Below are 12,080 nucleotides of genomic sequence, written 5' to 3' on the forward strand. Positions count from 1 at the left end.
TTTTGAATGCAGCCCTCTCTTATCATTCCTCCCCAAAAGTGGGAGCTGTGTGGGAGAGCTGCTGAGTGGAGTCAGGGAGGGTGAGGCCTGGCAGAATGATGAAGTCTGACTCGATCCCTCTTAAGGGAAGAGGTGAAGGCTTGAGGATGGTCCATCCATCTTCCAGAAGGCAGTTCCCTGTTGTCAGGGGCTCCCCCTTGCTGGGTGGTTTGATGCATGACCGACACAGGGCCGAGTCTTTCCTTACAGAGAAGATGACTGTGTTTCTGCTTCTCTATCCATTGCCCGTCCTTTCATGCGAGGCAAGTAGAGCTGCCCCACATCTCTGTCCACCCCACCGACGCTAACTGGGACTCCCTTCTGTTCCTTGGCAGAGGAGAACGAAGAGCGCACGATGATCGACCCCACCTCCAAGGAAGACCCCAAGTTCAAGGAACTAGTCAAGGTAGGGAGACTGGTCTCGGTTGGAATGTGCCTCTTGGGGTGCAGTTTTGGCTGTTTGGGGTTCAGGGCTCCTGGATGCAAAAGGGCTTGTGAAAGGGACATGCTATGGATTGAGTTGTGTCCCCCCAAAATTTATGTTGAAGTTCTAACTCCTGGTACCTGCGAACATGACCTTGTTTGGAAATAGGGTCTTTGACGATGTCAGTTAACATGAGGTCATATCGGAGTCGGGTGGGTCCTAATCCAGTGTGAGTGCTGTTCTTATAAAAGAGAAGAGACCCAGAGAGGCAGTCAGAGGGAAGATGGCAATGTGATGATGGAGTTATGCTACAGCTGCAAGCCAAGGAACGCCTGGGACCACCAGAAGGTGGGAGAGACAAGGAAGGGTCACCCCCTAGAGCATTTGGAGAGAGCGTGGCCCTGCTGACACCCTGCATTCAAACTCCTAGCTTCCAGAACTGTACTTCTGTTTTTATAAGTGTATTAGTCATCTAGTGCTGCTATAACAGAAGTACCACAAGTGGATGGCTTTAAAAAGAGAAATTTATTTCTTCACGGTAAAGTAGGCTAAAAGTCCAAATTCAGGGCATCAGCTCCAGGGGAAGCCTTTCCCTCTCTGTTGGCCTTCTCCTCAGTGTTCCCCTGGACTGGGAGCTTCTCTGCTCAGGGACTCCGCGTACAAAGGATGCGCTCTGCTCCCAGCACTGCTGTTGGTGGTATGAGGTCCCCTACTCTCTGCACGCTTCCCTTTCCTTTTATCTCTTGTAAGATAAAAGGTGGTGCAGGCCACACCCCAGGAAAACTCCCTTTACATTGGACCAGGGATGTGACCTTAGTAAGGGTGTTACAATCCCACCCTAATCCTCTTTAACATAAAATTACAGTCACAAAACGGAGGACAACCACACAATCCAGCGAATCATGGCCCAGACAAATTGATACACACACTTTTCTGGGGGACATAATTCAATCCATGACGGTAAGCCACCCAGTTTGCAGTATTTTGTTATGGCAGCCCTGGGAAGCTAAGACAGGACGTTAATGCTGGGTTAGAAGAAGTGGAGGTCGTGTAGCTTGCAGAGGTGGTTGGACAGAACTAGACAGAAGATCCAGCTCATAGCACTGGGCACCTGCCACGTGCCTGGCTCAACCCAAGGCCTTTAAAACCCTTGTCTTAAACTCCCTGCTGGACACAGCTCTGCAGGAGGGGAGGCATTAGGATTTGGAACAAGCAGCTGGAATGAAATATAGCAGCACTTTGCAGATGGGGTTTATACTCATTCTGAAGCACAGTGGGAGGTTTGGATTCAGAGGCAGTTCTCAAAAGCAGATATACGTGACCACCCTGGCCGTTCTGGTTGAGGAACCATCAGGTGCTGTCTGTGCTGGTAGATGGTCAGTTTCCGCAGTGACTGAATGTGTGACTACCAGCTGGCTCAGAAAGATGGCCACGTTGCTCCCCAGAGTGAAGGAAGCAAACTATCCCCTGAAGTCTTCTTTGAACCAAAAAACAATTTATCTTAATAAGGAAGGTATGTCTGCTATGAGCATTGTGCTCTTTTAAAGAATTGTCTTTGTGAGATCAAGTTGACAACAGCAACTTGAAAGGTTAGACGAGAAGCTTAGGGGGAAGCGAGTTTATGTCAATGGTAGTGGAACAGTGGGGAGATGGATGGTGGGAATGTTTGCACAACTTGAAGAATGTCATCAATGCCACTGAGCTGTACATGTAGAATTGTTGAAATGGTGTATGACTGTCTATTTTCGCCAAAAGAAAAGAAAAAAAAAGAAGAGCCTGGGCTGATGGTGCCGCAGCTTCTTTGCATTTCTAGAGACGTTTCCAAGCTCTGGCGTTGGGGGGAGGCTCTCTTTGTAGCGCTTGTTCGTGTCTGAGCATGGACTGTAGTTCTGATCGCTCTGATCTCAACCACAATAGGGCTTCAAAAGCTAATCTCCTAAAGGGGGAAGGATCTGGGTTCTGACAGCACTGTCCTCTAAGCTTAAAGCCTTACCCTATTAGCCCCAGAGTGAGCTCAGAGCAGGCAGCCCTGGAAATGCTTCCCCTCTAAAGTCCTTGACACACTCAGGTGCTACGGGGGGGGGGGGGGGGCACCTTGAAATGTTGTTTATGACGGTGTGTCTCAGAAACTGGTGTTTTCTATTAAAGGTGCTTTTCTGAAAGTTCCTCACCCCTAACCACCACTGATGGGCCCGTGGCCGGGTGCACAGCTGCATTTTTACGAGGGCTAATTCGGGATAAATAAAACCATTTGCAAGTCATATCCGTTTTAAAACTTCTATTGAAAATGTTGGCTTTATATGCCCCACCCCAAAATGTTGATTCTTAGCAATTTAAATGACCTGAAAAAACAAAACAAAACAAAACAAAAAAACCACAGTTGCCAGTGAGTAGACCGTGACTCATGGCAAACCCGTGTACATCAGAGTAGAACTGAGAACTATGCTCCATAGGGTTTTCAGTGGCTGATTTTTTGCAAGTAGATCGCCAGCCTTTCTTCAGAGGCACCTCTGGGTAGACTGGAACCTCCAACCTTGTGGATAACAGCCCAGTGCATTAACCTGCACCACCCAACCACTTCTGGCCTCCAGGACTGCAAGAGAATAAATTTGTGTTGTTTTAAGCCACCAAGTTTGTGGTCATTTGTTATCACAGTCACGGGAAACTAATACCCCAGGCTGAGATATCTCCCACCCCGAAACTGCTGCCTCCCTCACCTGAGCTGATGAATCACCTGTCCTCTTGGGCCGGGCAAGGTGGGCCTAGTTACCTGAAGCAGCTTTCTTGCTGCTGGAGGGACCAGTGACCAGATATTTACAAGTCTGCTTTTACAGCCGTCCACCAACCTGGAGCATGTGTGCCCAGAGACGGAAAATTTCCAGAAGCTTCCACCTGCTCTCCGACTGCAGGTTGTATCTCAAGGCAGGCTGGCAACTTCGTTTTCACTCTTGATCCAGCGTTTTACAAATTAGATATAAACACAGAAAACGGGAGCAGCATCCCCGTGGCTGGCTGTGCCTTGTTACTAGCCATGGTGGTGGCCTCGAGGGGATGCACACGAAATATTAGTTTTCAGGAATGACTGCCTGTTTAAAACAGAGAAGTGTAGGAGTGGTGGCCTGTGAGTTGCCTGTGCTCAGCTTTGGCTGTGCTTTATTCCTGTTTATCAGGCATCTGGGAGCTGAGTGCGAGGCCAGGGTGTACTCTAAGTGAGGTATTGTGGATTCTCAGCACCCGCTTTTCCTGGCTTGGTCCCAAGGCCCGAGCAGTGAACATGTGCAGTTATGAGGTGAGTGTGGAGGGCCACTTGCCAGCTGCTGCCAGAGCTGGAGGCCAGCACTGCGGCATGTCCTGGGTGCACTGCTGAGTGGGGTGCCCCTCACACATGCTCTGGTCCCAGCAACCCTCCCAGCATCATTCCTGCCTCCCTCCTCACCCACTGTGCTGCAGCCACCTGGCCTCCTTGCTGTCCCCTGAACAGGCTATGCAGGTGCCTGCCCTGTGTGAAGCCAGAGGAAACAGTTTCCACAAAACCATCCCACTTCTGACACCAGTCGCAGGTCCAGGGTCCCCATGACCACTCTTAGGTTTGATAATTCACCAGAAAGACTAAGAATTCACAGAAAACTATTATACTCACAATTACTGTTTATTACAGTGAAAGGACACAGATTAAAATCAGCCAAGGGAAAAGGTGCCTAGGGCAGAGTTAGGAGGGTTCCAGAGGTGGAGCTTCGAGCCGTCCTCTCTCTCTGGAGTCATGGAGAGTGTTACTTTCCTGACATTGATGTGTGACCACATGTATGGTGTATTGCCAATCAGGGAAGCTCAGCTGAACCTCAGTATCCAGAGCCTTTATTAGGGCTCTATCACGTCATGAATCAGAGCTGACTCAGTGGCAACTAACAACACCAACAACAATCGTGTAGATATGGTTGATTGTTCATGTGGCTGATTTTGGTCTGCAGCCTAAAGCGCCCACCTTAAATCACATATAAGACACGCAAGTAAACAAAGACACCTGTATCAGATAGCACATTCCAAGGGTTTAATCACCTCCCAGGACCTGGGGTCAGAGGCCAGACCTCTCTTTAAAACCAGTTGCTGTCAAGTCGACTCTGACTCATGGCAACCCCCTGTGTGTCAGAGTAGAACTGTGCTCCACAGGGGACTCATCTTTGAGTGAGGTTAAATCTTGGCTACACACCTGGCCTTTGCACCTACAGTCCACTCTGCTGGGAACACGCTTCTCCCACTTCTTTTCTGTTGATGTTTCCCCTTCTGTGACGTGTCCTTGGGCCCTTCCCTCCAACTCATCACTCTGCCTCTTACCGTAGTTAATTTTTCTTTCCGGGACTTGCTGCTGCTCATTTGTCTTTGGTGTTTCCCCCCACTAGAGTGTAACCCCCATGTGGTCAGGGACTGATATCCTTTAATGCACCTGTGTCCCAGTGCCTGGCAACACCAACACATCCTGGTGCTGATTTGACCGGGATACGTGAGTGGTGGAGTCAGGGGCTTGGGTCAACAGCACGGACATCAGGATTCGTATCAGAACTACCCGAGAGTGCTGGAGCTTAAAGAAAGTGCATATGTGTATGTTGTTGGTGTTGTTGTTTGGTGCCGTCGAGTCAGTTCCGACTCATAGGGACCCCGTGTACAACAGAATAAAACACTGCCCGGTCCTGTGCCATCCTCACAATCATTGTTCTGTTTGAGCCCATTGTTGCAGCCACTGTGTCAATCCATCTCATTGAGGGTCTTCCTCTTTTTCGATGACCCTGTACTTTACCAAGCATGATGTCCTTCTCCAGGGACTGGTCCCTCCTGATTACCTGTCCAAAGTATGTGAGATGAAGCCTCATCATCCTCACGTCTAAGGAGCATTCTGGTTGTACTTCTTCCAAGACAGATTTGTTCGTTCTTCTGGCAGTCCATGGTATACTGAATATTCTTCGTCAACACCATAACTCGAAGGCATCAATTCTTTGATCTTCCTTATTCATTGCCTATCTTTCGTACGCATATGAGGCAATTGAAAACACCATGGCTTGGGTCAGGCACACCTTAGTCTTTAAAGTGACATCTTTGCTTTTTAACAGTTTAAAGAGGTCTTTTGCAGCAGATATGCCCAATGCAATGCGTCTTTTGATTTCTTGACTGCTGCTTTCATGGGTGTTGATTGTAGATCCAAGTAAAATGAAATCCTTGACAACTTCAATCTTTTCTCCGTTTATCACGATGTTGCTTATTGGTCCAGTTGTGAGGATTTTTGTTTTCTTTATGTTGAGGTGTAGTTCATACTGAAGGCTGTGGTCTTTGATCTTCATCAGTAAGTGCTTCTTCAAGTCCTCCTCCCTTTCAGCAAGCAAGGTTGTGTCATCTGCATATACCAAAAAAAAAAATAAAAACAAAACCAAAAAACCAAACCCCTTGCCACTGAGTCAATTCTAACTCATAGCGACCCTATACAACAGAGTAGAACTGCCCCATAGGGTTTCCAGGGAGCAGCTGATGGATTCGAACTGCCAGCCTTTTGGTTAGCAGCCAAATGTTTAACCAGGGCCCTGGGATACAGCACGTTGTTAATGAGTCTTCCTCCAATCCTGACGCCCCATTCCTGTTCATACACTCCAGCTTCTTGGATTATTTGCTTAGCATACAGACTGAACAGGTATGGTGAAAGGATACAACCCTGCTGCACACCTTTCCTGACTTTAAACCACACAGTACCCCCATTCTGTTCGAACAACTGCTTCTTGGTCTATGCATGGGTTCCTCATGAGCACAATTAAGTGTTCTGGAATTCCCATTCTTCACAGTGTTATCCATTATTTGTTATGATCCCTACAGTCAAATGCCTTAGCATAGTCAATAAAACCCAGGTAAACATCTTTCTGGTATTCTCTGCTTTCAGCCAGGATCCATCTGACATCAGCAGTGATATCCCTGATTCCACGTTCTCTTCTGAATCTGGCTTGAATTTCTGGCAGTTCCTGTTGATGTACTGCTGTGACTGCTTTTGAATGATTTTCAGCAAAATAATATTTGAATAATAATTGTATTAACTGGTCTTCCTTGTAGGTGTATGGATATTTTGCTATCACTGACAGTGTTGTACGTCAGGATAGATCTTGAAATGTTCTTTTTGATGATGAATTTGATGCTGTACCTCTTCAATTTGTCACTCCCGACGAAGTAGACTGTATGATTGATTCAAAATGGCCAATACCAGTCCACTTCAGCTCTTTAATGCCTAGGACATTGATCTTGATGTGTTCTATTTCATTTTTGATGACTTCCAATTTTCCAGATTCATACTTCGTACATTCCACGTTCCAATTATTAATGGATGTTTGCAGCTATTGCTTCTCCTTTTTGTCATGCCACTTCAGCAAATGAAGGTCCCGAAAGCTTGACTCCATCCTCATCATTAAGGTCGACTCTCCTTTGAGGAGGCAGATCTTCCCTGATCATCTTTTGAGTGCCTTCCAACCTGAGGGGCTCATCTTCTGGCACTATATCAGACAATGATTTGCTGCTATTCGTAGGGTTTTCACTGGCCAATCTTTTTTGGAAGTAGATCGCCAGTTCTTCCATCTTAGTCTGTCTCAGTCTGGAAGCTCCACTGAAACCTGCCCACCATGGGTGATCCTACTTGTATTTGAAATACCAGTGGCATAGCTTCCAGCATCACAGCAACATGCAAGCCACCCCAGTACAACAAACTGACAGATGGGTGATGGGTGCTCCAGGAGCAACCTGAGTTGCTCACGGGGTAAACATCACTATGGCCACACAGCTGGTGCTTAGTAGATGACATAATTTATTTAGTTAGTTTTCATAGTATGTATTGTATTCTTGGTGAAGGTTTACACAGCCGTTTAGGTTTCCTTTCCACAATGTCTTCACAGGCTGTTCAGTGGCACTGGTTACACTCTACCTTCACGATGCGTGAACATTCTCATATTTCTGTGCTGGGTGTTCTGTGTCCATTAATCTAGTTTCCCTGCCCCCTTACATTCTTACCTTTGTTTTAAAGTAATTGGTGACCGTTTGGTCTCATATAGGTGATTTTTTTAAAGGAGCACGGTACTTACGGGTGATATTCATTGTTTTGGGGGCCAGTTTGTTATTTACCTATAAGGTGACCTCAGGGGTTAGTTTTGGTTTATGGTTTGAAGACTATCTCAGGGCAGTAGTCTCAGGGAGTCCTCCAGTGTCAGCCAGCCCAGTAGGTCTGGTTTTGTTTGTTTGTTTGAAATTTAAGGTGCTGTTCCACATTTTTTCTCCCCTTCTATCGGGGTCCATCTATCGTGGCCCAGATTGCTTTATTTTTTAATGGTTTTCAAAAGAGGGAATGACCGTGTTCACACTTTCAGAATAAGCAGCCAGCCAAAGGCCGCCACACTTCGTGAGCACCTCAGTCTAAAGGTCATTGGCTGTTGTCACTGGGCCCACGTTTCTCTCCAACAGCAGATTCCCCATCTCAGTTCCCAGCTTACTGAACAGGCTGCTGCCTGGTTTTCACTTCCTGCTGGCTTCACTTGTGCCCCTTGAAGAGGATCGTCTGCGGGGAGCTGACCCTGCGGGTTGAAGACCGGACCGCGGGAGCCACGTGGATCCCCTGCGCGCTGCCCTCCGCCCTCCATCCTGGCGCCCTCCGCCTCCTGCAAGAAACCGGTATCCTCCTTGGAATAAGCAGCCGTGACTCGGTTTGGAAGTGATTAAAACGTAACTAACTGTCATCGCTCTGGGCGAGACAGGCTGCAGATCTTGATTATGATTCAGAGAGAACTAAAGGAAAAGTGATTTTTTATTCTGGTCAAAGCAAGCTCGCAGAACGGCACCCAGGGTGTAATTAATAGATGTCCTAGACACTTGCCCACAGGATTCAGGGCTGGGAAATGAGTATGTCCCTAAAAATAATTATCAGACTCTCTTTAAAAAGCCTTTTGTGGGGCAGAGGATTAAGACGCATGGCCCGGGAAGAACAATTACAAGGGTGATTTGTGGTCCCAGGAAGTGGTGGTCCCTCTGTGGCGGCGGCGCTGAAATTGGGAGGGGAATTGCTTTTGCTCCCCGAGTGATGACCCCTGTGGCGTGTTGCTTGGAGGCTGATTTTAACCCCCTTTTCGTTTGTCTTTGGGTTTGGGTTTTGACCAGGTCAGAGAACCAGACGGGATTTTTTAAGTTGTAATTTCTTCATGGCAGAGACAATTTCTCTTGCGGTGTTTCGAACAGGACTGTGCTCTGGGCAAGGCAGCCCCTGGAAGCAGATGGCTACGTGCCTGGGAGACCCTTCTAGAAGGCTCTGCCTGCCTCTGTGGGCGGTTGTGCAGTTTGTTCAAGCACCTTCTCTCTGTCTGTTCCTGTTTTAGCCCCTGCGGATACAGCATTGTACAAAAAAAAAAAACACTGGGCAGAGCTGACAGTCCAGCTGGGGAGACAGACGTGACAAGGGCAAGTGAATATGTGATCGGATGGCAGTGAGTGCTTCGAAGAAAACTAAAGCAAGAGGCAAGGTGGTCTCCGGTTTTAGGTAGAGTGGCCAGGGAGGGAGCATTTGAGCAGAGACCTACATGACTCGAGGGTGTGACCCTGTCAGTGTGGGGGAGGAGCATGCCCAGCAGAAGCAACAGCAGGTGCAAAGGTCCTGTGGTATGTGTATACTTGGCAGGTTTAAGGGCCATTGAGGAGACCAGCATGGCTGGGAGCTTAGTGAGCAAGAAGGAGAGTGATTGGAGGGACACATTTGGTCTAGTACCTTGGGGTGCACTCCTAGAACTGGGATTTCTGCATCACACAGTCTACCCAGTCAGCCTTTTAAAATGAAGACTCTGAGGCCCAGAGTAGTTAAGTGATGGACTCAAGGTCACACAGCTAAAAGTCTGCTGGCACATGGTCTTGGTACCACACTGTGTGTTTTTAATAATGTCGTAGTGTTATTTGCATATGAGGCTGACCCTTGGAATTTGTGATGGCTGGAGGCTGTTTGTTTGAGTTTTCTTTTGCTGAGTAACTATCAGTGTAGTGGCTTAAAACACCACCTACTGATTCACTCACAGTTCTGCAGGTGAGAAGTCTGGGCACAGCGTGGCTGGCTCTCTTGGGGTCTCAGAAGGCTGAAATCAAGGTGTCATCCAGGCTGCATTCCTTCTGGAGGCTCTGGAAGAATATGCTTCCAAGCTCATTCAGGTTGTTGGCAGAATCCAGTTCCTGGCAATTGTAGGACTGAGGTTATTGGTTCCCTATTGGTTGTCAGTCAGAGCAATTCTCAGCTACAGGAGGCCACCCACATTCCTTTCCATGTGGGCCCCTCCATCTTCAAAGCCTGCAGTGGAGAATCTGCCTTGCATGGAATTCATGTCATGCTTCTAATTGCCTTCACGTCTGAGTTTCTGCCTTCTAGACCCAGACTGAAAGGCTTATGTGATTTGGTCAGGCCCACCTGGATAATCTCTTCTTGTTAAAGTTAGCTGTGCTGTACAACATACCCCAATCGCAGGAGTGAAGTCCAATCACATTCACAGTTCTGGGGATTATACAGGGCGTGTATACCAGGGAAGAAGTTTTGGTGTGCAGTGGTTACGTGCTCAACTGCTAACCAAAAGGTCGGTGGTTCGAACCTACCAGCCGCTCTGTGGGAGATGTGGCAATTTGCATTTGTAAAGATTACAGCCTTGGAAAACCTATGAGGGAGTTCAACTCTGTCCTGTAGGGTTGCTATGAGTCAGAACAGACTCAACAGCAATGGTTTTGGTACATCAGGGGGTCGAGGATCTTGGGTGACATCCGAGAGTACTGCCTACCACGCTGTTTTAAAGCTGTCACCTCAAAATTATAACAGACGTTAGGAAACATTGTTAGTAGTTGTTTGGCTAGTATTTATGGCGTCTCCTGGGCTGAGGGCTTTGCAGGACGCTGTGGGGTGTGCGATGCAGTAAATTTCTTAATATGGCCCTTTTAGTTATAGTCTTGGATCCCTGGTGGCATAGTGGTTAAAGAGCTTGGCTGCTAACCTAAAGGTCGGCAGTTCGAATCCACCAGCCACTCCTCGGAAACCCTATGGGGCAGTTCTGCTCTGTCCTATAGGGTCACTATAGGGTCTCTATGAGTCGCAGTCTACTCAAGGGTAACAGGTTTGGTTTGTTTTGGTTAGTCATAGTCTTTGTAACACCCACCAAATGACTGGGTGGGACTATGCAAACAAGGTACTTGTGGCCCACCAGGGAGACTGGATAGCTTGCTAATAATGCAAATAAGGTGTATGGAACCCTAACGAGGTGATTGATCAGTTTTGCCATCCTGGTGGGCTTAAAATGAGCCATCCCAGAGGTGGGAAGGGAAGATCTCACCACCATTAAGAAAGAAGAGTCAGGAGTGGAACATAGACCCAGGATTCCTATGCTGAGAAGTTCCTGGAACCAGGAGACCAAGAGAGGGAGCTGTAACACCGAAGACATTGAGAAACGCTGGCAGAGAAACTGCGGCAACGTAGGCAGGAGACCTGCAGGAGATGGTGTGGTGGGCTTCCCAGCCCATGGATTGAGAAAGCTGAGCACCTTTACCTTTGGGCAGGAGACTTGCTAGTGGAGTAGGGTGCCTCCAGGCACTTGGTGGAGCTAGGTTTGCCGACCCATGGAGCTAGAGCTGAGCATCTTCAGGCCAAAGCTTACAGGCAGAGTAGGGTACCTCTGGGTACTTATCTGCAAAGCTAACCGAGCTTTGTAACATTTGCCTGAGCAGGGCAGAGGCCAGGCCGAGGGGTCTGGGAGAGACCTGCCTGCAGGCATGGCTGAGAAGGGGCTGTCCTGATGGAAGAACTGTATCCTGAGTGTTCCTGAACCTGAATTGTAACCTGTTACTTCCTTAATAAACCCCACAATCATAAGTATTGTCCGGGAGCTCTGTGTGGCCATTGCAATGAATTAGCAAACCCAGCAGAGAAGTAGAGAGTGCCACGGGAGGGACGGCTGGTGTCAGAATTGGTAAAAAGGTTGGAGGGTGGAGGTATGTCTGACCTCCATCTCATAGGGATCAGCCTTGGGCTGTTGATCTTGCTTCTCTTACCTCCTTGTGAAGTTAGAGGAGGAAGAGGCCCCCGCCACGCCGTTCTTATAGGGAGGTAGAGGCAGGCTCCATCCCTGTCCTCAGGGAGCTCTCAGCCTGGCTAGGGGTGAAAGACTAGACCCTGATGGCAGCTTAAAATGTGGGTGGCTGATTAGAGAAGGTAAGGATCAGCAAGGGGGAGGTCAGTGAGGGCCGAGTGGTCAGGAGGAGGGAGGGGTGCTCGAACAGGGGGTCTGCAGGTGGTCAGTAGGGCGAGCTGGGAGGACACCACGTTACAGGTAGTCGTTATGTCTCCTGAGGCTCCTCTTGGCTGTGACAGTTTCTCAGACTTCTTGTTTGTGTTGGCCTTGGCCGTTTTGATGAGGACTGCTCAGGCATTTTGGGGGATTCTCCTCTGTTGGAGTTGGTCTGTTTGGACGATTGGAATTCCTCTATTGGAGTTGGTCTGTTTGGACGATTGGAATTCCTCTATTGGAATTTGTCTGTTTGGACGATTGGAATTCCTCTATTGGAGTTGGTCTGTTTGGACCATTGGAATTCCTCT

General features: G+C 48.2%; 1 protein-coding gene across 5 annotated transcripts in view; it reads left to right on the forward strand.

Moving 5' to 3' along the window:
- Positions 1 to 12,080, forward strand: part of PARVB (parvin beta) — a 117,142-nt gene that overhangs the window by 43,968 nt on the left and 61,094 nt on the right. For all 5 annotated transcript variants that reach the window (XM_023734609.1, XM_023734607.1, XM_023734605.1 and 2 more), the window contains exon 3: positions 375 to 445. In XM_023734609.1, coding sequence (XP_023590377.1) covers positions 395 to 445 — 51 coding nt within the window. In that variant the 5' untranslated portion in view covers positions 375 to 394. The remainder of the gene's footprint in view (positions 1 to 374; positions 446 to 12,080) is intronic.

The sequence above is a fragment of the Trichechus manatus genome, unplaced genomic scaffold (assembly GCF_000243295.1).
Source record: "Trichechus manatus latirostris isolate Lorelei unplaced genomic scaffold, TriManLat1.0 scaffold00069, whole genome shotgun sequence".
NCBI lineage: Eukaryota > Metazoa > Chordata > Mammalia > Sirenia > Trichechidae > Trichechus > Trichechus manatus.